The sequence below is a fragment of the Hemiscyllium ocellatum genome, chromosome 8 (assembly GCF_020745735.1).
Source record: "Hemiscyllium ocellatum isolate sHemOce1 chromosome 8, sHemOce1.pat.X.cur, whole genome shotgun sequence".
In the NCBI taxonomy this organism is placed as follows: Eukaryota; Metazoa; Chordata; class Chondrichthyes; order Orectolobiformes; family Hemiscylliidae; genus Hemiscyllium; species Hemiscyllium ocellatum.
In genome coordinates this window covers 76,823,836-76,850,418 of record NC_083408.1, presented here as the reverse complement: position 1 = coordinate 76,850,418, position 26,583 = coordinate 76,823,836, and the positions used below count along the sequence as shown (strand labels likewise).

At 39.7% G+C, this 26,583-nt stretch overlaps 1 protein-coding gene across 4 annotated transcripts in view; it reads right to left on the bottom strand.

Moving 5' to 3' along the window:
- LOC132817938 (exocyst complex component 3-like protein 2) overlaps positions 1-26,583 on the bottom strand; it is a 72,556-nt gene that overhangs the window by 3,012 nt on the left and 42,961 nt on the right. For 3 of the 4 annotated variants that reach the window (XM_060828483.1, XM_060828482.1, XM_060828484.1), the window contains exons 4-9: positions 25,976-26,096; positions 24,052-24,132; positions 21,666-21,766; positions 19,145-19,349; positions 1,130-1,249; positions 883-1,035 (exon numbers count right to left, since the gene is read on the bottom strand). In XM_060828483.1, coding sequence (XP_060684466.1) covers positions 883-1,035; positions 1,130-1,249; positions 19,145-19,349; positions 21,666-21,766; positions 24,052-24,132; positions 25,976-26,096 — 781 coding nt within the window. The remainder of the gene's footprint in view (positions 1-882; positions 1,036-1,129; positions 1,250-19,144; positions 19,350-21,665; positions 21,767-24,051; positions 24,133-25,975; positions 26,097-26,583) is intronic. The other variant, XM_060828485.1, reaches the window with a different exon arrangement.

Sequence of the window (26,583 nt, the reverse complement as noted above, 5' to 3'; positions counted from 1 at the left end):
GCCATATCTGTGGCCAATCTTGCACAGAGTTTTTAGCGAAGACCTGAGGTGAAGTAACTGGAATACTAAGCGTCTCTGCATCTGATCTCACCCAATTTTAAATCAGTATTCGTGTTTAGAAAGGACAGAGCCCCTGTCGATGGCAATCCATACCAGCTCAAAATCAGCAATAATCTAGGGCCAGCATTTATGTCAGTGTAATCTTGTCGAAGTTACTTCAAGAGTGTACATGAATTCTCAAGATCATGATTTATTTTTAAAAATTAGTGTGATCTTAAATACATTGGTTTCCCCTGTTTACTTTTTATTTCTCATTGTACATAACTCTCATTTCTGAGCAGTTTGAATGGAATATGATATTGTTCTTAGTTTGCATGGAACATGTCATTTCTTTAAGACTTTGAAAAATCACATCTCCAGGCACCGAACAGCTTAGGAAGAAAATGTGCACGTTCTGCACCTTAATCAGCGCTAATTTGGAAAGCCACAAATTTGTGCCAGAGTGTAGTTGGAAATAAAGTATTGCTGCAGTAAATTCCGGATCCCTGATAGGCTTTCTGGATAGGAGGGGAGGGGGGAAAAATAAAATCACAGGGCAATTCAACTCAAACTATTTTTAATATTCTGAGTAACTTGTTAGGCCATAGAGCAACTTGCATTTTCACAGTTTAATAAGGTAATAGTGGATGACAACTGGGGGCATTTAAAAGAAAATGACAAGGAAAACCACTTCAAATCAGAGGGAAAGCAAAGTAAATTATGGAAAGAGCTAACCTTTATGAAATAAGCAAGTTCAAGTATGGCCTACTCCTGCTCCTATATTTTTGCTTATATTCTTAAATATAAGAAAAATGAAAAGGATAGTTAGTGAAATCTTCTTACCAGATTTGCAAAGATCTGTTGCAGCTGTTTGGAGTCCCGAACAATTTTTCTAGATATCTGACTCCGGTTATTTGATGTACATCTCAGAGAACTGTTTATAATGACTCTTAAGTATTCCTGAATAATTACAAACTGTGCCCTCGCTACGAAAGTCTGCAAAGAAAATTCAAAATACAACTTCATTTTCCAAAAAAAATGAATTTTAAATGATACGTACCATATGTGTACAAATCAAAGCTTACATTACCTTGTAGAAGCCTGTTGTGCTCATATCAGAAAATTGAGCAAAATAGTCTATTATTAAAGAACTTGCTTTATTTAAGTTATTTGAATCCAAATCCTTTTTCAAATGGTTTGAGAAGCAAATCTTAAAAACAAAACAAAAAATAGTTACACTGGGGACAATAAACCTCATCAATATTCAGTCCACCCTCTCCATAAAATAATGTACCTGCCTAAGACATTTATATTCAGTTCTCACATCCACAATGGGACGAGCATTTGGGTATTGTTTACATGCTGATGACATTTCCACCATCTTAGTACTGACTTTCCAATAGCTAATGTCACCTCACAGCAGACCAAAACAGAAATACTGAGAGAAAAACCCAATACATAACTTAGCCACACAGCGCAGACCTAAGGGTGGGAATGGATGAAGTAGAAGGCATCTTCAATCCCAGATCCTCTTTTTTCTCTCCATTTACTCATGGTCTGAGACATTTCAAGCATAAAATCATTTCAAACAGCATTTTGACACATAAGCAATATTTGAAAGGGTACCAGTGGTTAACATTCAAACATATCTTCTGTTGCTCTTTCACTTCTACAAATGTCATCAAAGAGCCAGTGACGGGTCTGAAGTAGCTCCCATGAAGCCAAAATCGCACCTGAATCATTTAATCCACCAATTGTATTCAGCTACCACTAAAAATGTGCCGGATAAGATTCAAAAGGGAGCACCAGGTGAATCTTAAAATGCATGCATGCAAGCTTGGTGGTCATGGCAGGAGGAGAAGTAGGAACTTGCTGGACATTGACCAGTGTGAATTCTTCCTTAACTACATCGCCCAATAGATTTCCACCTCTTCACACTGCCATACAACAGAAGTCTGCTATCAATAATTTATGCAGCCATTTGAGTTTAAGCGGAGTATCCGACATGGTCTGTCAACAATTGTAATCTCCAAGCCATATTTATATAGCCTTCTTATTTAAGAAGATTGTTTCAACTAAGTAAAGGAATCTGATGAATAAAATTATTCCGCAGGGGTTCAATGCCTTAATACCTACTTGAAAGTGTGGACTCAAAAGCTCAGTGGACATACAGAACAATCCTCAACAGCACAAGTGTAGTTGCACCAGTCATTGTGACATAGCTGAATGAACGTAGAAGGCCATCTCACTCAAAAGTGTTGCCCACTAATAACCAACACTGAGTTTAATCATTTACTGTTGGTGCGGAGGAGCCAGTATTGAAGGAGCAGCACTCTGAAAGCCAGTGCTTCCAAATAAACCTGTTGGACTATAACCTGGTGTTGTGTGATTTTTGACTTAATTTACTGTTGTCACTGGGAATGCAGCACCAGATTCACTCTTTAAATGTATTACAATTAACGCCCTGATTTATTTTTGCAGATAATTTATTCAAATGCACAGGAACCTGAAGGGGCACTCTTGTGTGTGGTCTCCACGGGAACCTTTGGGTTGCTGTAATGCTGTCTGGACACTCAGCAATGACTACCATTGAAAAATGCACTTAAGATAATATCGAAAACTGTTACAAGGTGCTTCACAGTCGCTTAATCAAAAAAGTAAACGCTAAGTTAAAATACAGATAAGTAGGAGGGATGGCCAAATTAGTAGAGATTTATCAGAATGTTCTTCAAGTGGGAGTGGGAGATGGAGAGCCAGAGTAATTTATGGAGGGAATTCCAGAGCATTGGACTTAAAATGCTGAAGATATTGTCCACAATAAAGGAGCAAACAACAAGGGAGCACAAGACTGGTGAGAGAGGAATGGAGTGTTTGGCACCAGGCAACGGTAGGATATAGAGCTGAGCAAGGTTTTATGAATAAGAAGGAGCAAGTTCATGAGGAATGAAAACATTCAGATGAGAAATATATGAGAGAAGTTGGTAAGGATAAATACAAACTGATGTTATTGAAAGGAGACAGTGGTAATATTCCGACCCATTTGTTCAGCATGTGTGTCTGTTCATAAAGAACTTATCTCAAAACCGAATGGATGGGTTTCAACAAAAGGTTAGACACACATAGGTAATGCTCAACAAAGAACATATTAGACTTTGGTGATGATATGGATCTGGATCCAGATCTTGGACAATTTTTTTAAAAATGGTCCATTAAAATTAGGAAAAAGGACAAACTTACTTCAAACAATTATTTAGTTTATTCATGGGATTTGTTACTGACTAGGTCAGCATTTATTGTCCTTTTCTAATTGCCCTGGAGGTGAGCTATGTTCCTTGAACTACTGCAGGGCCACTCAACTGTCATTAGGAAGGGAGTTCCAGGATTTTGACCCAATGACAGTGAAGGAGCATGGGATAGTTCCAAGTCAAGATGTTGTGTGGTTTGGAGGAGAACATGTAGGTAGTGCGGTTCCCATGTGCCTGCTGTCCTCATTCTTCTAGATGACAGACATCACATGTTTGGAAGGTACTGACAAAGGAAGCTTGCTAAGTTACTGCAGTGTATGGTCAGTAGTGAAGGGAATGAATGTTCAAGGTGGCGGATGGGTGCAATAAAAAAGGATGCTTTTTCCTGGATGGTTGACCCTTCTGTGTGTTGTTGGAGCTGTACACATCCAGGCAGTATTCCATCATACTCCTACTTGTGACTTATAGATAATGTATAGGCATTGAGGAGATAGGATGAGACTTACTCGCTGCAGGATTCCGAGCTTCTGACCTGCTCTTGTAGCCACAGTATTCACATAGCTGTTCTAGTTCAGTTTCTAATCATGGTAACTCCCATGGTAGTGGGTTATTAGATGATAGTAATGCTATTGAATGTAAGTGGATGACGATTATATTCCCTCTTTTGGAAATTGTCATTGCCTGACACTTTTGTGTGGTGCAAATGTGAGTCGGCTGAATGTTGTCCAGGTCTTGCTACATATGGACATACACTTCCTTAGTATCTGAAGAGTTGCAAAATTTGTCAAACATTATGAAACAATCGCTGAATGTCTTCAGTTGTGGCCTTCTGATGCAGGGAAGGTCATTTATGAAGCACCTGAAGACCCATTTTCCTTTGAATCATGTATGTTTCCATCCAGAGGAGGATTTGTCCAATTCCCATTGACTCTAGTTTTGCTCTGCTTTCTTGTTGATGCGATACTCAATCATATTCGATCCTGCTGTCAAGAGCAGTCAACCGCCCATCACCTTGGGAATTCAGCTTTTACTTGTGTTTGATCCAAGGCTGCAATGAGGTCAGGTACTGACTGGTTATGGCAGAACCCAAACTGAGTATCAGTAAGCATGTTATTCCTTTGCATGTTCCAATGAATAACACTGTCAATGGACCATTCCGCCACTTTGCCAATGATTGAGAATGGATCATTAGGGCTATAATTGGTCAGGCTGAGTTTGTGGTGCTTTTGCATATAGAATATACCTTTAGATGAAGGTTTTGTAGCTGCACTGGAACAACTTGGCTAAGGACATGGCTAGGTCTGGAGGACAAATCTTCAATAAGATTGTCAGAGTGTTGTGGGCCCGTGGCCATTGTGGTATCCAGTGTCTTCAGCTGTTTATTGACATGACATGGAGTAAATCAAATTGGCTCAAAATTAGTATCTGCAAATGTTGAGGATCTCAGGAGAATAACAAAATGAATCATCTGTTCAGCCCGTCATGGCTGAGGATAGATGAAAATGTTTCAGCCTTCTTTGCACAAATGTGCTGGAATCCCCCATTGTTAAAGATGGGAATAATTATCGAGCCTCTTCTTTCTCTCGTTGGTCATTTTATTGTTCACTACCATTCATATTTGGTCATGGCCAGACTGGAGAACTTACACCTGATCGATTAATTGTTGGATCACTTAGACTATTGTACACTGCTTTCACAGCTTGGTCAGCAAGTTGACCTAAGTTATGGATTGTGAGTTATTTTATTTAGAATGTTGTTGATTATTTTAGAATGTTATGAATTGTCTCAACCGCTGTGGTGCAGCTGTCAAAATATCAGCAGCATTTTCAGAGCAGATTGTTGGATGACGATTGTCCTGAAGCTTCCTTAGAGATGGAAACTCCTAACAGATTATTTTTTAGTTCTGTAGTTGCATACCTCAAGGAAGAACTGTGTAATTGTAATAATGTTAACACAACATGACCAAGTTATTCTGAGAGCCCTATTCAAGTATAATTGTTGACAGGGGTTATTATGAAGGAGAAGCACCTCACTAAAAATAGATTGCTCACATGCACCTATCAAGCAATACATTGAGATTGCTTGATTACCCTTTGAGCCACGGAGTTCCTTATGGTTGATGCAAAGTTAAGTATGAGGAATTTTTTTTTAAACACACAGTGCAGTGTTTTACATGAAGTAAGTGTATTCGATGAAGCCATTTCCATGATGCGGTTAGCTTGGCAGTATGCAGAATATAATGTCCTGCATCTCTCTGGAACTAATGGCTGCTATGATGGGGCCAGACAAGCAACCAATCAACACCTGAGGTGCCCCCAAAGATATGCTCCACAGTATTTGTCAACTTGGGATAAATGGTAGCGTCAGGTGATCTGCTTCATTGTGTTGTAAATATAAATCAAATAACTTTCCTTTATATGTTTTTTTCATTCTTGCCATCCATTGTTCAGGGATTAGTTGCATCTTTCATGTGACCTATTTAGGTATTGTTTTCTGCTGTTCCGGCATTGTTGTCATGTTCATCTCCTTTTGCATTTAAAATGTGGAATATTTTCATTGAAGTATGTATTGTGCAATTCTCAAAACATTTTCTTGTCGAAAGGCACTGAACTGTCACTTGATCTAGCACCCCAAAAGTGAAAGTCATTATTGAAGAGACTGCTTTACAGACCCTTTTTAAGCAGAGGGTGGTACGTGTATGGAATGAGCTGCAAGAGAATGTGGTGGAGGCTGGTACAATTGCAACATTTAAGAGGCATTTGGATAGGTATATGAATAGGAAGGGTTTGGAGGGATATGGACCGGGTGCTGGCAGATGGGACTAGATTGGGTTGGGATATCTGATCGGCGTGGACGGGTTGGACCGAAGGGTCTGTTTTCATGCTGTACATATCTATGACTCTATGAATACTTTGTTATTGTCCACTTCTCTCTTTTATCTGAGTTGCTTCTCGAGATGTGAGTGCCCCTGCTAAGGTCAGAACCTGTTTACCTTTAAATGCCTTTAAGAATGTTGGAAACAATAATTTCAGCAGGTGTAACAATGCAAAAAGTCTACATTCTGACCAAAATATAAGCAAAGGTTTTGAAAATCCAAACAATGAACCTATTAAAATGCTTGAGTTCCTTTAAATACTGCCTTTAACATAACACTTGTTATTATCATCTTTTGGGAGTGGCACTAGATGATTTTGTTTTGAGATTTTTTGGATTTGAAGGGAATTAATAAAGGAAACAAGAAATCTTTTATGCTGTTGAGAGTGCCTTGAACAATGGGACATAACATTAAGTAACAGTGGTCAATCACAACTGTAATTAGGAAACACTTCTTCACGAGAAGTGTGGAACATTTCTCCCCCCATAAAATGTAGCAGTGGAACTTCTTTTTAGGATACATTCATACTGTGGCATCAAGAAAAACCATAGCAAAACTGGAATCAAACAGTATCAAGGGGCAAACTCTCCAGTGGCTGACATGTAGGAAGATTGTTGTGGTTGTTAGAGGTCAGTCATCTCAGCTGCAGGCCATCTCTGCAAAGAGTTGCTTTGGGTAATGTCCTCAGCCCAACCATCTTCAGCTGCTTCACCAATGACCTTCCTCCATCATAAGGTCAGAAGTGAGGATGTTCACCAACGATTGCACAATGTTCAACACCATTCATAACTCCTCAGAAGCAATCCATGTTCAAATGCAACAAGATCTGGACAATAACAAGTGGCAAGTAACATTTGTGCCACATAAATGTCAGGCTATGACCATCACAATTAAGAGCTAATCTAACCACCACCCCATGGCATTTAACAGTGTTACCATCACTGAATCCTACATTATCAACATCCTGGAGATTATCATTCAGCAGAAACTCAACTAGACTCATCACATAAACACAGTGGCTACAACGCAGGTCAGAGACTAAGAATACTTTGGTGAGCAACTCACCTCCTGACTCCCCAAAGCTTGCCCACCATCTACAATGCACAAGTCAGGAATTTGATGGAATACTCCCCACTTGCCTGGATGAGTGGAGCCCCAACACTCAAGAAATCTGACACCGTCCAGGACAAAGCAGTCTGCACAATTGGCACTATAACCACAAGCATCCACTCCCTCCATCACCGATGCGGAGTAGCAGCAATGTGAACTATCGACAAGATACACTGCAGAAATTCACCAAAGATCCAAACCCTCGACCACTTCCATCTAAAAGGACAAGAGCAGCAGGTATATGAGAACACCAGCACCTTCAAGTTCTCCTCCAAGCCACTCATCATCCTGACTTGGAAATTCACTGTCATTTCTTCACTGCCACTGGGTCAAAATCCTGGAATTCCCTCCCTAATGGCATTGTAGGTCAACCCACAGCAGATGGACTGCAGCAATTCAAGAAGATAGCTCACCACCACCTGCTCAAGGGCAACTAGGAATGGGCAAGAAATGCTGGCCAGCCAGCCATCAATGCCTACATCCTACAAAATGAATCAATTTTAAAAACACCTCCTTATCAATTTTTAAACCCTTTCAGTGACAGATTCCTCCTCTATCTCAATGGCCAGGGCAGCATCTGCTTCCTTAAATTAATACTTTGCATCTGTTTAAACTAACACTACAGCCATGTCTCCTGTCTCTCTCCATGTGTGAAATTCCTTTTTAGTCCCTCCTCCTTTTGGCATTCTTTTACTCTATAATGTACCTCTACAATACTTTGGGATTCCATTTATGTTAGCTTTTATTATAAACTCACCCTGTTCTTCTAATTTGCTTTTTAATCTCCCTTTTAAACCTTCTTCATAACACTTATTCAGCTTGGCTCGCAATTGCAATTTCTATATAACGCTTTCATAAAACAATTTTTTCTTATTTATCTTAATTTCTATCACCTTTTTTTGTCTTACATTGACTTTTTTAAGGGAATATATCTCAAACATACCAACACATCTCTTCTTCAGTTATCATTTTTCTTCAGTTCCAATCTAACCTGTTCGTGCTCCATTGAAATCAGCTCTCCTCAAATTAACTATTCTTACTTTGGATCGTCTTTTGTCCTTTCTACTGTCATTCTAAGTATTACGATAACTATTCCCTAAATACTCTGGCATTGACACAGTCTCTGCTTGTCCCACCCCCAATCCTAAGAACCAGGTCCATTAGTGCCTCCTTGTTCATTCAAACTGACAAGTATTCAGTAGAATATTCTACTGAATATAATCTCTAAGAATGCTTGCCCCTCGCGGCTCTTTACGTTATCCTAGTCTATGTGGGTTAATTAAATTTCCTCACTATTTCTGATCTATCTAATGATGTTTACACCTCCCCAAGTTCCTTGCAGTTTGATTCCTCTAGTTCGTGATCTATAAATGATACCAAGCAATATAATTGTAGCTTTTTAGCTCTTTAATGCTAGCCAAATCGATTTTGTCCTTGAACTCTCTAGAATATGACTTTTCTGTTGAATCTTTCCTTAACCAACATAACTAATCCTCCTCATTTTTTCCTTTTTCTATCTCATCGGAACAGTTATAATTGGGAATAATTAACACCCAGTTGTGGCTTTCCTTGAGCAATGTCTCTGTTATGGTCATCATAACGTCATAATTCCACATAGGTTGGCGATCTGCACTTGTGGTTCTCCAATCTCATTGGCTGTGCTCCGTGCATTCAAATGCAGTGCAATGCTGATATACAGTCTACTCATTTCTTTCTTCAGTTCTGCAATTCTACTTATTGACATACTTTTTTCTATTCTAACATTATCGGTCTCTCCCAATGTTTTGTGCAGCCTGGTATTACTTCTAACATACTCCCTTGGTTCCCATACTGCTGCCAAGTTAGCTTAGAGTTCCCCAGCAACAGTCTCTAAAAACCTGAAAATAACTCAGTCCCAGCTCCATTAGGATGCACCCTGTCTAACTTATACAGTTGCTTCCCCAGAGCCAGAGTCACATTCCTCCAAGGACTTCATCAGTATCAAACAGGACCTCAGGTGACTCTTGCTTCACCTATCTGGCTCTCTTTGCCTCACTATCACTTATTCCCTATTTGCCTACATGCCCCTATGCCACAGTGTGACCACCTGTCTGAGAATGTATCCCTTTAGTTCTCTTCCATGTAGATGCACCACTGTGACTCCAGGCACAGTTCAAGTTCTGAATCCACACCAACAAAAACCTTCTGCAAAAGTATGCGCCAAGGTCATGTCATGTAGTCTTCCCACTTGCTTAGGATAGATTAGATATGGCAAGGCATCTCAGCTAAGCCTTAAATCTTATTTTTGTGCTATTTACTAAGAAATTACTTTTCTTGAACTGGGTTGTTTTGTAAAATTACATTTTCAAAATTTTCCAAGTTTGTGAGACAGTCCCAAACAGCAGCATAAGCTCATAAAGGAATTCCTCCTTCACTCTAAATCACTGAACTTCCAATTCAGCAAGCTTAGCTTTTGGAATAAACTGTACATACAGTGCTTCGTTCCCCCTTTGTATTGAATTCCCACTTTGAATCTATTTCCTCAAGTACTCACTGTGCCTCATGTCACTCCTTTACACATGAAAGAATTTACACATGAAAGAACTGAAACCAACATGTTCATTCTAAAAGATGAGAGACTTAACAATTCAGGTCTTTTTCAATATATAATTTCAGTTACATCACACTGTAAACTTTTGTTATAAATTCTATGTCCTAAGATCTTATATTCCACAACCATCTGATGAAGGAGCAGTGCTCTGAAAGCTAGTGCTTCCAAATAAATCTGTTGGACGATAACCTGGTGTTGTGTGATTTTTATCTCATATCACTCCAGCATAGTCTGAACATGCACCCTTACTGACAATATAGACAATAGACAATAGGTGCAGGAGTAGGCCATTCAGCCCTTCGAACCTGCACCGCCATTCAATATGATCATGGCTGATCATCCCTAATCAGTATCCACTTCCTGCCTTACCTCCATAAACCTTGATTCCACTATCTTTGAGAGCTCTATCCAACTCTTTCTTAAATGAATCCAGAGACTGGGCCTCCACTGCCCTCTGGGGCAGAGCATTCCACACAGCCACCACTCTCTGGGTGAAGAAGTTTCTCCTCATCTCTGTCCTAAATGGTCTACCCTGTATTTTTAAGCTGCGTCCTCTGGTTCGGCACTCACCCATCAGCGGAAACATGTTTCCTGCAGCCAGAGTGTCCAATCCTTTCATAATCTTATATGTCTCAATCATATCCCCTCTCTGTCTTCTAAACTCAAGGGTATACAAGCCCAGTTGCTTCAGTCTTTCAGTGTAAGGTAATCCCTCCATTCCAGGAATTGAACTCGTGAACCTACGCTGCACTCCCTCAATAGCCAGAATGTCTTTCCTCAAATTTGGAGACCAGAACTGCACACAGTATAGGGCAGCACGGTGGCACATAGGGCGGCACGGTGGCACAGTGGTTAGCACTGCTGCCTCACAGCACCAGGGACCCGGGTTCAATTCCCGACTCAGGCGACTGACTGTGTGGAGTTTGCATGTTCTCCCCGTGTCTGCGTGGGTTTCCTCCGGGTGCTCCGGTTTCCTCCCACAGTCCAAAGATGTGCGGGTCAGGTGAATTGGCCATGCTAAATTGCCCGTAGTGTTAGGTAAGGGGTAAATGTAGGGGTATGGGTGGGTTGCGCTTCGGCGGGTCGGTGTGGACTTGTTGGGCCGAAGGGCCTGTTTCCACACTGTAAGTAATCTAATCTAATCTAATCTAATATGGATTTCAAACAGTACTCCAGGTGTGGTCTCACCAGGGCCCTGTACAGCTGCAGAAGCACCTCTTTGCTTCTATACTCAATCCCTCTTGTTATGAAGGCCAGCATGCTATTAGCCTTCTTCACTACCTGCTGTACCTGCATGCTTGCCTTCATTGACTGGTGTACAAGAACATCCAGATCTCTCTGTACTGCCCCTTTACCTAAATTGATTCCATTGAGGTAGTAATCTGCCTTCCTGTTCTTGCCACCAAAGTGGATAACCATACATTTATCCACATTAAACTGCATCTGCCATGCATTCACCCACTCTCCTAACTTGTCCAGGTCACCCTGTAATCTCCTAACATCCTCATCACATTTCACCCTGTCACCCAGCTTAGTATCATCAGCAAATTTGCTAATGTTATTGCTGATATCATCTTCTATATCATTAACATATATTGTAAAAACTTGCGGTCCCAGCACGGATCCCTGCGGTACCCCACTGGTCACCGCCTGCCATTCCAAAATGGAGCCGTTTATCACTACACTTTGTTTCCTATCAGCCAACCAATTTTCAATCCAATCTAGTACTTTACCCCCAATACCATGTGCCCCAAGTTTACTCACTAACCTCCTATGTGCGACTTTATCAAAAGCTTTCTGAAAGTCCAGATACACTACATCTACTGGATCTCCCTCTTCCATCTTCAGAGTTACATCCTCAAAAAATTCAAGAAGATTAGTCAAGCACGATTTCCCCTTCATAAATCTATGCTGACTCTGTCCGATCCTGTTACTACTATCCAGATGTGCCGTAATCTCATCCTTTATAATAGACTCCAGCATCTTTCCCACCACTGAGGTGGGACTAACTGGTCTATTATTTCCTGCTTTCTCTCTCCCACCTTTCTTAAAAAGTGGTATAACATTAGCAACTCTCCAGTCCTCAGGTACTGATCCCGAATCTATCGAATTCTGGAAAATAATCACCAACGCATCCATGATTTCCCGAGCCACCTCCTTCAGTACACTGGGATGTAGACCATCAGGCCCCGGAGACTTATCAACCTTCAGACCTAACAGTCTCTCCAACACCAAATCCTGGCAAATACAGATTCCCTTAAGTTCAGGTCCTTCAGCCACTGATACCTCAGGGAGATTGATTGTGTCTTCCCCAGTGAACACAGATCTGAAGTACCCATTTAATTCTTCTGCCATTTCTTTGTTCCCCATAATACATTCCCCTGTTTCTGTCTTCAAGGGCGCAATTTTAATCCTAACCATTTTTTTGCCTTGCACATACTTGAAAAAGCTTTTACTATCCTCCTTTATATTATTGGCCAGTTTACCTTTGTACCTCATTTTTCCTCTGCGTATTTCCTTCTTAGTAATCCTCTGTTGTTCTTTAAAAGCTTCCCAGTCCTCTGTTTTCCCACTTATCTTTCCTATGTTATACTTTTTCTCTTTTAACTTTATATGTTTCTTAACTTCCCTCATCAGCCATGGCCGCCCATGCCTCCTCCTAGGATCTTTCTTTCTTTTTGGAATGAACTGATCCTGCAACTTCTGCATTATATACAGAAATATCCACCATTGTTCCAACACGGTCATCCCTGCTAAGGTATTGCACCATTGAACTTTGGCCAGCTCCTCCCTCATAGCTCCATAGTTCCCTTTATTAAACAGAAGTACTGTCACTTCCGACTGTACCCTCTCCCTCTCAAATTGCAGATTGAAACTTAATGTATTATGGTCACTACTTCCCAATGACTCCTTCACTTCGAGGTCTCTGATCAATTCTGGTTCGTTACACAATACCAGATCCAGAATTGCCTTCTCCTTGGTCGGCTCCAGCACCAGCTGCTCTAAGAATCCATCTCTGAGACACTCCACAAAGTCTCTTTCTTGAGGTCCAATACCATCCTGATTCTCCCAGTCTACCTGAATGTTAAAATCCCCCATAACAACTGTAGTAACATCTTTACCACAGGCCAATTTCAGCTCCTGATCGACTTACATCTGACATCCAGACTACTGTTTGGGGGCCTGTAGATGACTCCCAAGAGGGTCTTTTTACCCTTAGTATTTCTCAGCGCTATCCACACTGACTCTACATCCCCTGACTCTAGGTCCCCCCGCGAAAGGGACTGAATATCCTCCCTTACCAACAAGGCCACCCCACCCCCTCTGCCCGTCAGTCTGTCCTTACGATAGCACGTGTAGCCTTGAATATTCATTTCCCAGGCCCTGTCCACTTGAAGCCACGTCCCAGTTAGCCCCACAATTTCGTATCTGCCAATTTCCAAAAGAGCCTCAAGCTCATCCATCTTATTTCTAATGCTTTGTGCGTTCACATACAGCATTTTTAATTTGTTACTGCTCTCACCCTTCCCATCAACTCCTATTTCACTCAACCTTACAGCATGATCCCTTTCCGAATTTTCTGCCTCACTGATACAGTTGTCTTTCTTGACTTCCCTTGTTCTAACTTTCCCTTCAATTTCCTTTTTATACATCCAGTTTGTCCCCCCCACCTACTTAGTTTAAATGTAGCTGTGTTGCAATAGCAAACCTGCCTGCCAGAATGCTGGTCCCTAACCTATTAAGGTGCAAACCGTCTCTCTTGTAGAATTTATGTTTACCACAAAACATACCCCAGTGATCCAAGAACTTAAATCCTTGCTTCCTGCACCAGTTCCCCAACCACACGTTCAAGTCCATTATCTCCCCGTTTCTGGCCACACCAGCCCGAGGAACTGGAAGCAAACCGGAGATAACCACCTTGGACGTCCTGCTTTTCAGCCTTCTTCCTAGTTCTCCGAAGTCCCACTGTAGTTTGTGCCTCCTCTTCTTCCCGACATCATTTGTGCTGACATGTACCACCACCTCTGGCTCTTCACCCTCATCCTTGAGGTTTTCCTGCACTCTGTCCACGATGTCTTTCACCCTGGCACCAGGAAGGCAACACACCATCCTTAAATCCCATCTCCTGCCACAAAAACCCCGGTCAGTTCCTCTCACTATGGAGTCCCCTATTACCACGGCTCTGAGCGATGTCCGACTCTTCCGCTCTGTCTCCACGCCGATTGACAGACCTGGCCGCCTCGCGGACTGGCAGTGTCATCTGTCTCTACTGTTTCCAAAAGCTTCAACTTGTTCCTGACAGGTACTTCCCCCGGGGTCTCTTGCACCTGTCTCCTCTCTGTCTTCCTTATTGTCTGCTCTTTTCTGGTATGGTCAGTGTCATAACCTCGCTGAAGGTCTTGTCCAGAAAGATCTCGTTCTCTCGGATGAGCCTAAGGTCCTCGAGTTCTTTCATCAGCGCTGCAATATGCTCGGTCAATAGCTGAAAGTGCACACACTTTCCACACATATACGAGCCAGACACACCAGAGTCGTGACCTCCAACATCAAGCACGTAGCGCACTGTTTTGAGTGTTTTGAGGACTGTTTTGAGTTCCAAGGTTTCCAAGTTTATGACTCAGCATTCCTTTTACTGTAACTGCTGTAGGATTAACTGTAGTGGAGGGCATTGCTCACTGTTTTTTTTAAAAACTCTTACACAGAGATGCTGCAAAGTCACCTGACCACTCAGCTTAGTTTCGAGAATGATGTGGTGCCAAGCAAGGGAGAGGAGTTCAAACAGGGATTAGCTTTGATCTCAGTGAATTTCAAAACAAGCTTAAAAGGAGTGAATAGATTGCTCTTGCAGGGACAAAGAAAGAGAAACCAGAATATAAATCTTGTATCTTTTACCAAAATCTTAATGCTTGGACGTAAGTATATCCATGACATTTTCTTGATTATATCAAATACTAAACAAATGGACATTAAATACAGAAATACTACAACTGTAATGCAATTTTTTAAACACTTTTTTTCAGGTTGACAGGACTGTTTTGAGTTCCAAGGTTTCCAAGTTTATGACTCAACATTCCTTTTACTGTAACTGCTGTAGTGGAGGGCATTGCTCACTGTTTTTGTTCAAGTGAAATGATCTCACTTTCATTCAGTATGTGAGTCAGCTTCATCTAAATGTACACTTCAGTGATTTACACTTTAAATTCACTGACTGAAAAATCTGTTTTTGTACCTCTGATTCTCACATAGCCAGTGGTGATTAACTTGAAACTGCCAGATTTTTAAGTCAAAGAGATGTGCTATTTGACTTGGAGATTATATTGCTTATTAGCATATAGGCTCTTCCGTGAACTTACAGACTGCCACCTTCTCTGCCTTGCAGTGCTCTTTTGCACTGAGACGGAGGTAGGCATCTTATCACTATGCAAGCACTGAAGAGTCAAGGGGTGGAATGTCTCTGCATGGCAATGTCACACCTCCAGCACATGCCAGTAGTTTATGAGGCAAACACAATGCATGTGCTTCAACCAAAATGATATGACTGAAAGTCAAAAGGAGTCCTTCGTAAGGTGAAAGGAGACTTTGGTCAGTTGAGGTATCACCACATTCAGTTAAAAGACTCAGCTGATTCTAGTCCAGCAAGTTGGTGATATTCAGTCAGGTACTTGATTGGGCCAATGTCTGGGGACTTATGTCCTTCGAATCCAGGGATTGGGCCACAGTCAGTCCACCAGATCAACTGCAACCACTCTGGGGGTCACCAACACATCAGGTGGGGAGCTGCGGAGATATCAGCCAGGGTATTAGCCGTATTCAATTCAGGGTGTAATCAAAAGCAGACGGGTTATGGTCCATGATTAATTCTGGGGATTAAATGACCTCATTCCTGATGAAGGGCTTTTGCCTGAAATGTCAATTTCCCTGCACCTTGGATGCTGGCTGACCTGCTGTGTTTTTCCAGCACCACCTGAATCTGGACTCATTTATTTAAAGCACCATTCATGACCAGCAGCAGTAGCAGAGAAAGAACAGCAGCACCAACAAATTGGGCTTAATGTTTGAGGTTTGATGTTGGTGAACAAGTACAATTTCTGTCAAACTCATTTTTGAACCAAATTGTTAACATAACATTAGGGGATTTGCATAGTAGGAGCAATAAATAAGACCACTGCTTTGGAGCAGCTGGAGACAATCTTTCTTCTTACCTTCAAGAATATAATCAAATATACAAAGGGATTTTCTGAGTAATGACACTAGCCTTACAAAATCTAACTTGAAACTTTACTACTGTTTAAATCTGAGTCACGACTCAAATGGCAGCACTTTCATCTGAATCAAATGGTTATGGAATGCAGCCCGCACCAGGAACTTCACAATAGAACAATACAAACTCCACCTTATGAAGTGCAATGTTTGTTAGAGTCTTCACTGACTTTTCATTATTCTTAATTTTTCAATTTTGGTTTTGAACTGTAAACTGGGAACTGTGAGCTAAAGATGATTTTTGGACTGTGGATAGTAGCTGGTGTTAAAAGGAAAACAGACAAAACAAGTTTTTCTTTATTTGTGAGACCAACCTGGAAGTTAATTGCAGGTTGGTTCCTGATAATAAGGTTCTGCTGACACTTTGTCATCGGTGAAGAGCATTATGTTTAAACAGATAACAGAAGCTGGCTATTAACAAGGTCAGTACCTAGAATTTGGATCCAGCAAGTCTGGAAAAGACCTTATATTCAAGCAGGAGATGCTTAGTCAGTCAGGCAGCACCCAGAGTTTGAACTGAGTTTTCAACAAGTGTTCTTTGTTAAAAAGGAATCTGGCTATTGATGCTACAGTTTGAAGATATGTATTACTGCTTTTATCTGAGTGCTGAAAAGGTGATCCTGATTCACATCTTCAGAAAATCAACAAAAATCCATAATCTATGATGTGGAACCACTATAGTGATTTTACCTTTGATATTGTTAATAAAATGCTAAGGTCTTTTTTTTTTAAAATATAAACCAGGATCTGGAATTCGCAGAATCTGGGATAGGTCATTCAAAAGGTCTACTTAAGAACACTGGGTCAACTTTGAGGGTCTATGGAGGTTTTAATTTTATGGCGTTATAAATACAGAGTTGAGTTGGTTTAGCTGTCTGTCTGTGTGTCAAAAAGTGTGGCACTGAAAAAGCACAGCAGGTCAGGCAGCATCCGAGGAGCAGGACTTTTGACGTTTCGGGCATAAGCCTTTAATCAGGAATGTGGAGGGGGAAAGGGGATGAGCGATAAATAGAGGGGTAGGGGTGGGGATGGGGCTGGGGGAAGGTAGCTGGGAAGGCAATAGGTGTATGCAGGTTGGGGGGTAATTGTGATAGGTTGGTGGGGTGAGTGGAGCAGATAGGTGGGAAGGAAGATGGGACAGATAGGACAATGCAAGAGGGCTGTGCCAAGTTAGAAGGTTGTATCTGGGATGAGGTGAGGGGAGGGGAGATTTGGAAACTGGTGAAGTCTAATGTTGATGCCGTATGGTTGAAGGGTCCCAAAGTGGAAGATGAGGTGTTCTTTGTCCAGTTGTCGGATGACTTGGACTTGGCAGTGGCAGTGGCCCAGGACTTCATGTCCTTGAGGGAGTGGGGGATGGCGTTGAAGTGGTCGGCCACAGGATGGTGGGGTCGTTTGTGTCTGTCTCTGTGGTCTAACACGTCAATGGCATCTGACTATCACCTCCAGTTAAAAATTACTGGACAGTGGTGATATGTATTCAAGCTTCTCCAATGGTTCTATTTTAGCTAACCCCATAACTAAAAGTAACTCACCCCCCCACCCCCCATATCATTTAAGTGTAAAAATTCGCCACCAAATCAGACCATGCCACTGATCTAACTATCAAAATACTTGATTCTTCTAGCACTGTGAAATAAAAGGACAATTCATGGAACACATCCATAATTTTATATACTCAAAGTTTATTAATGTGTTGTCTGGTAAGGAAGGGAGGATTTGTTGCTATAATTGAATATATTTTACTAAAAAGAGTTATATAGAATTTGTATGAAAAGCATTTCACACAGGTGACTGTGTGTCGAGCTGGCCAAGGCTCCCCATGTCTGTGTGGGTTTCCACTGGGTGCTCCGCTTCCTCCCACAGCCCAAAGATGTGCAAGGTAGGTGGATTGGCCATGCTAAATTACCCATGTCAGGGATGTGCAGGCTAGGTGGATTAACCATTGTTAATGGTGTGGTTATGGGAATAGAGTAAGGGGGTAGATCTGGGTAGGATGATCTTTGGAGGGTCAGTGCAGACTCAATGGGCCGAATGGCCTCTTTCCACACTGTACGGATTCTATAAGTCTGTAGAATATTATGGATTTTATTAAAATGTATAATAAACTGTATTTGTGTTTACAATCTAAATAATGTGTATATCCACACAAAAAATGTAGAACACTTTTCCAAAACTAATAAATTTGGCATTGTGTTACACAGGGTAGTTAAGTTCTAATGTAATCTTTGTGAAAAGTAGTATATGCTTCTATATGCTGAGTGGGCAGGGTAGGGGATGGTAATAGGAAATTGAATCAGTGAACTTAATAATTCACTAGCCATTATAAAGTCCAATATTCTTATCCTTATTTTGAATAATAATTTAGTTTTTTTTCTTACTAATAAAATATGCAGCAGTTTAAAAATGAAAAAGAGAGAGTTGGTTGATGCAGGGGGACTTCCACTGAAATCCATGTCCAGGAGTTGAGTGAGATATAACTCAACAACCGGGTGCTCCGGTTTCCTCCCACAATCCAAAACATGCAGGTTAGGTGAATTGGCCATGTTAAATTGCCCATAGAGTTAGGTGAAGGGGGTAAATGTAGGGGAATGGGTCTGGGTGGGTTGCGCTTTGGTGGGTTGCGCTTTGGTGGGTCGGTATGGATTTGTTGGGATGAAGGGCCTGTTTCCACACTAAGTAATCTAAAAAAAAACCATCACTGATGGAAGTGAGTAATTGCAATTTGACAAGTAGTGTTGGGGGGTGGATGGTAGTATAGATGGATATTACCACGCATTTTTGCCACCGAAGAAGTTAAGTTACAGACATACTGAAATATTGTTAAACTGTCCAAGATTTCCTCCTAGTGGTTTGATGCAAAATTGGCTGACATCAAAACATAGTCAATAATGGGTTAGAGGTAATCAGATCTATTGTAATCAGAAACAACTAACTAATGTAACCACTGTATTGTAAAAAAAAATTATTTCAAAGGTATACCTGTAAAATCAATCTGACAATGTAAAAAATATTTGTACATACCTTGACATGGTAGAAGATTTTTTCTATTAGCTCATCACATTCCTTGGTTCGCACATTCCTAAGTACAGCCAAACATTTTCTAAAATCATCAGTATCATTGTGTGATAGTTCTGTCAGAAAACATCTGAAGTGAATGCAACTTGCTACAATCTCCATTCTTTCTCTGCAGGATAAATCTTTGGACTTCTTGATATGTTCTGGATAACTTCAAGGACAAAAAAAAACAAGAACATAGCATTTTATTCTAGGAATATAAACATTAAAAGCACCATTATTCAGACAAAATATTGTTGGAGTGATAAATATGTTCCAAAATTTCTCATTATACTTGAAGAATCATGTCCTTGTGTGCATGAATTTCTGCTATCATTGGCAGGAAGAACTCCGTAATATTACTCTCCAAACATTTGAGAATGAGTTGTTGGTAAGAAGCAGAAGATTCGATGTGATAATGGAATATTTCTTACTGTAGAGTTAAATTGGAACTTTTAAAACTAATGGACACTATTGAAAATTAAATTGAAATTCAACATAGTAATGGTTTTGTACAATTGTACATTTCAGGAAAATAAAATAAATTTAGGACTTCAGCTGGCATCATAGCCTTGCAAAAGTTCTTTTGTGAGTTTTAGATTGTTTTAAACATTATTTTTGTCCCAAGTTTTTTTCTAGTTCCCTCTGCCTGTAATGTTTTTGCCTGCTCTTGTTGATCTGTTTATCTGTAAACAATATATCTCAAAAACTAGTGGATAGATTTCAACAAAATCTTTGCACACAGATAGAAGAAGAACTGATTTGTTTTTTTGTGAAACAGCAAATCCAGATCCTTGAAATTTTGAAAGTAATCATTATCATTCAGCAATAGAACAAATTTACCGTTGTTTAGAATGCTATGGCTTGTTTTATTTATAATTGTTGAGACTATCGCTTTTTTAAAATTTTTCTTTTTTTTTGGTTTGGAACTGAGAGTTGAGGTTAAGTGTTGAACTTCAAACACCTGCTTATTTTAAAGGAGAAGCACACAAACACAGGCGTTTGCTGTTGGGAACAAGCCTCGAAGATAATGCAAATTATCTTTCTAAGGATGCTGCAGGCAAATTGGCACTAAGCTGCTGCTATGCTCAGGGATGGCAGTTGGATGGATGTTGAATTCAGAGCTAACCATCTAACAGCACAGAATGCTGGTTTTAAAAAATGGCTCTGATTGTGTTTTTTGCAGGAGATGGAGTGATTTTGGAAAGCTTTCACACTAGTTGCATTGTTTTGCTCTCTATTGTTTGTCTTCAGTTATCACATTGTTGATTGTTCTGAGAAAAGAATCCCAGTCTGTAAGAATGAAATATTTCTAGGAGTCTGTTGAAACTGTTTGTACTAACCAGTGACTTTTGAATTTGAGCAAGATAACCTTCTATATGCTGAGAATAATTCAAAGACCAAGGACTTTGTGAAGCCTGGTATTCATAATATGAAACTATTTGGTTAAACTGAAAAATTACAATTTTTAAAAAATATATCCCTTAACTGGATCTGTTTGTCTGTCTGCCTATATGCAAGTTGGTGTTATGATCAAACAAGATTGGGTTTATATTATAGATATTAAGTTGTAACCTTGGTGTACAAGATGTGTTAGTCTGGGTTAGGAACAATTGGCTAATGTTGAGGATGATTTAATGTCTTTATTTCACTTTGTTTTACGAATTCAGTGATAGTGGGGCTGATGTAGTTTGACTGGCTGTTTCTGTTATAACACAATGTTATTGATTGGTTTAGAATATTGTGGATTGCCTCAGGTGCTATGATGTAATTTGTCACAGCTATCAAAATGTGAGCAGAGTTGTCACAGCAAGTTGCAGGATGTGGATTGACCTGAAGCCTCCTCACCCAGATGGAATCTCTTAATAAAAATATTTTTTTGTCTTCAGTTTTGTCAAGAAAGACCTGAATTATCATAACAACATTGAGTTAGCACAGTGTGAGAGAGGTATGTGTTTGGCTGATTGTCTTCCTCATATATTATTTGATGAATTAACTGTGACAAAACCAAATTTAAAAAGGATAGTGGGCAGAAATTTACAGGGGTGTGGACTGGTAGGCAAGTCAACTGATATATCCTCTAAATTTATTTACTTCTGTACAAACCCCCAAGTTCAGTCTGTGTAAGGGATCTCTGAATTTGGAAGTCAATGCTGGGAACCATGTGGACACTCTGATTGGCATATGCAGATGCTCAGTGTGGCTGCATGACCAGACTAATTAGTGCAGAACAGAATGCTTATTCCAGCCAGATAATACTGGAGTCGGTTGAGCTTTTAACAAGCATAACTGACCCTTAATTACTTAGATATGGACAGATTTTGGCATCTGTCCATTCTCCCTATTAGGGAGTAAACTCAATTTTGGATGAGAAAATAGTGGGCTGGTAACTGTCCTAGTTAAGTGTCTTTCCCCCAGCTGCTGAAATCCCACTACACAGGGGCATGTAATATCCATACTATGATTTCAGACAGAGCAATGATCGTACCTCAATAAGAAATCAATCAGTTGAGCAGCACAAACACTCTTAATTCTCAATGCTATTGCTTCACTGATGTGTTCAGCTTTTTTTATGAAATGGTTCATTTCCTGTGTGTGCAACAAAAAGGGTTTATAAAATCAAAAACGACTTTAGTTATTAAAAAGATTTGCTCAAAGTTTTTCCTGGCATATTGATGAATACAGTGAATAAAAGTATTTGAAAGATAAATAAAATTGGATGGCTATGTTAACAACAAAAGAAAATGTATTAATATCTCCCTGGATACAACATTTCCCTCTGGAGGTCACAATTGAGAAGGCCAGAAAAGGAAAATAATTGGCTGAGCTAGCCCTGGAGAAAAACTCCTCTCCTTCTTGCTGCCTCAACAAATAAGTGCAGGATGACAGGGCCATAATGCCTTTCTCAGATTGCCAGCAATTAAGGCTATTACACAATTAAGTAATGTCCACTTAAGGGCATCAACTTGCCACCTCGTTAGTGGGTGAGAAAGGTAACTTATTTCTCAACTGGGGAATCGTGGTGACCTGCCTGCCAAATTGAGGAGGTGGACTGCCTCCAGCTGTCTAATCTGGAAGCAATCAGAGACATGAATGTCTCTCAGAAAGCCACATGTCCTTATCTGACTCCACCTGACTATGTTCCTTTCCTGCACCTTACTTTGTGACAAGGAGATAAAAATGACAACTTCTTGCTGCGGATTTCTCCCAGGAAGTATGCCTTGACCAGTCAACATCATGTTGCTGATTCTGGTGATTCATGTTGGCACTGTTGAGGCCTTTGATTGGGTGAGAAACTGACCCTGACTTACCTGTGAGCTTTTAATGGGCTGACTGGCAGGCAATACGGTGACTTACCTCACACATAAGGCTGGCATATTAGTCACCATTTAATATTTTTCTATGAATTAGACAAATGTTTTAATTGTCCTACATTCTTGGGTAACTCAACTCTGTTCACTGCAAAGTGTTTATTAAAATGTTACTTGCCAAATGGATTTAGTAACAATTCATGAATGTTTCCATTTATGAAAATATAGGAGTAGAATTCAGATCGAGAGTTAGTAAATACACTGAAATTTAGGCAGAAATCAGATCCATCACATGCCAATTCTGTTGATTAGGGGGATACAATTCTGTCAATGGTGAAACACCACACTTTTACCCACACCCTTACAGCAATTTGAAGTGTATCTAGAGTGGCAGGAAATCTGCCACATATACTTTCAATGTGGTTAGTGGGACCTATTCCGCAGAAAGTATGCACAAAAGTCAAAGTTTTAGACCACATAAAATAATAAAATGAAAATCTATTGCAGATGAATTGGTGTCCTTTTGACTCAAGGCACACCAACATTGGACAATAAGTACTTTCCACCTTCACATCAATTGTCTTGTTGAAATCTTTCAGATTGGGAGGGTGTTTTTTGATACCACATTAAGGACTTTGAATCTGACAAGTCACTGCTTATCCTTTAGGATTTGGAATGAAGTTAAATAGGTCAACATTAAGCAATGAACAAGAGTTTTACTCTGAGGAGAAAGTGTAGACTGCAGATGCTGGAGATCAGAGCTGAAAATGTGTTGCTGGAAAAGCGCAGCAGGTCAGGCAGCATCCAAGGAGCAGAAGAATCGACGTTTCGGGCATGAGCCCTTCTTCACCAGTTTTCCTCATGGTTCAATGAATGTGTCACAATTTCTGCCCTATAACTCTTACCTTTCATGAACTATATATTTTAGTGGAGATCCTGTATTTCCATACCATTAGGGCTGTGTTTAATCTCTTTGCCCAGCAGAAACATACAATCTGAGTTAAAATGCTGGTCAGAGGTGGTGTGCTACATTCCCACGCCAATCAATATTAACAACTTTTCATTGAAAGTTTAACTAGAATTTAGGTACTGAAGACTTGAGTTTTGCGTACATGAATATGCACAATTACATATTCATATCAGTGCAAAGTTAATCACTCATCTTTTAATGCAAACTTAGCATGTTATTTATGCTAAAAAAAAGGCCAGCATTTACTACCCTTAGTTACTGAGGAGGTGTAGTGAATTCTTCTCAAACCACAGTAAGCAGTTTGATATAACCAGTTGGCTGGTTAGGCTACTTCACAGGGCAGGTAAGAGGCAACCCATGTTTCAGTCTAATCAAATTGTGTGATTTTTAACTATTTCAATATAGATATTCAATGTAAATCAGTGGAAATGGATGTTGAACATTAGGATTTTATGCTTGAACCAGATAAATGCTTACATTACAAATCCAGTTAGAATTAACATCATGATTCGAGCACTTATGAAAATGTACAAAATATAGAACAACATTTCTTGGTAGACACAATTATTGTATATAATTGAATAAATACCTACCTGTTTGATTTTAGCTGGCAGCTGTGACCATGTCACATCTTCCATTTTAAGACTTCTTGATAGCCTTACATTAATTTCTGACTGAAAATAAATGAGTCATTCTTTCAGCCTGGCTAAAAAAGGATAGTGCCGAAATTTAAATAGTCTATACATTTAAGTTTCAAAATTAATACAGCAAACTTCAGGAAGCACATTTCATCTAGTATTCATATTTAGGTGACAAAACAGTGGTAAAAATGATAAAATAACTAAAGAAAATGAATTGCTTCTTTGTGGATTCAGAGAAATTTCTCCAACAGATGTATCAAGATGAAAGAGCATCCAGTTGAGATGATTGTTTACAGCAAAATGCCCAAGCAGGATTTCCACCACAGCCTAGTCTACAGCATTAGAGTGGTTCATGGCTCACTCATTATTCAATGCCAATCCCATATTGAAATTTCCAGGATTAACTTTTCTCAATGTATCCTCAGTCATATTTCTATTTACGTATACAAACACTCATTACTGGATAAGAAGAAGGAAAGAGAATAGAATGTCTTCAGCTGCTCAATGGCCTAAGCGTCATCGCCAAAGTTTTCAAATTAGCAATTAGAAGCCTAACATAGTGCAGTTATAACATTTACTTCAATCCTCCTTCTACTAATAAAATGACAATTGTGTCAAAAAACTACTTCTCCAAGTTCTGTTACTGAATCATGCTACATAGCTGTTGACTGCTGTCTTACTACCATTCAGCAGTGCTGAACTAATAATGACAGAAACTGCTGCCAATTGCTCACTAAAGTACCTTCAGAAGAATGGGAAATTCTTGCTTCTTGTATTAATTGTTGTCTTAGCCAATAGTTAATTGGATAAAAAACAAACTAATTGCAGGCCTTAAAGGAACGAATCTATTATTGCACAACTTCCACTCAAAAGCTTAAGCATTAATAAATCAGTTCATTTATAGTGGCCAGTGTCACGGGGTCCTCAAAGTTGAAGACATTCTTATTTCTTCCCTTTACTGTTTCCTAATTAATTGAAAATCCCTTTTCTATGCTGGTTTGAGAGTTATAAAAAGCTTAGTGTGTTCAGAGTGCAAACATTCCATTTCCAAACTTTCAAACTTTGTTTAAGATGTGTGGTGTTGCAGGTTTATTAACTATATTTTTTAAGAACATAAGGACATCAGAACTAGGAGCAGGAGTAGGCAATCCAGCCCCTTATTTAGTCTCAGCTTCAACTCCACTGTCCTTCCCGCTCACCATATCTTTTTACCAGTTACTAATTAAGAATCTGTCCAGCTCCTCTTTAATGTTATCCAGTTTCTAGCATGCACCAAATTCTGGGGTAGGGAATTCCCCAGATTCATGATCATTTGAACAAAAGGATTTTTCCTTATCTCTATTTTAAATCTGCCACTGCTTCGCCTAAAACTATGATCTCTTGTTCTAGGTTGTCTGACTAGGAGAAACATATGATGTATATCTTTTATTGGTCTGTTTTTAAAAAAGGGAAATATTTGCTGATGCAGTGCATAAGGTTTAACAACATTTAAATGTAAGGATTTACTTAATCGTTAATGCAAGAGTTTCATTTCTAGGTTCTGAATACAGAAGGATTATATGACTTATTTCTAAAATAATTCAAGTAGCTTCATGCACTCTGATACCACTTTCGACTGTAAATATATACACGTTAGTGTTGATCACATATGAAAAAGAAAAAACAAATGGATACAGTGTGAACTTTTTAAATCATGAATAATGAATATTTGGTTCATAATGCTTTCAAACTATAAGAGGGATACACTTATTTAAATGTGGGAAATAAATCTGGCAATTCCACACAGCAGAGAATGCAAAGATAATACATTCTGCATTGAGAAGAATAGTTATTATACCATGATGTCTCCGACTAGATTTCTTTCTTTTGGCTTTACCTGTACTGTGCTGATCAACTTCTCTGAAGCACTATACACACATCTGGCTTCTAAAAAGGGATCTAACATTGATGCTTTCAGAGTTATATCTTTAATTTCAGGATGGCCCATGAATTCTTCACTGAAAGACAAAAATGTATAGATAGCATTATGCATAAATAAGGGATTTTCCTCACTCCATACCTTCAAGAGAATTTTTTGAAATATTTTCACTTGTTATTTTGACAAGGATTTCTCACTGTTCTCAAGTCCCAAGTCACTCATCATTCCCTGACTGGGAATAGGAGCAGACAATCTGTCTCTACAACTGTTCTAGAAAGTTCACTAATGCAGTTTTTGTGGTGTCAAAGTGAATGCAATTAAAGTTGTTTTCTTCTATTCCCTATAATGTTCATCATTGAACTGTTACATTTTGGTTGATAAAGGTTCCTGTGATACTGCTTCTTGGCATATATTGCTAAGCTAACGATGATGTGGAGCTGCCGGCGTTGGACTGGGGTGGACAAAGTTAAAAAACTACACAACACCAGGTTATAATCCAACAGTGCTTCCGAACAAACCTGTTACAGTATAACCTGGTATTGTGTAATTTTTAACTATGCTAAAGA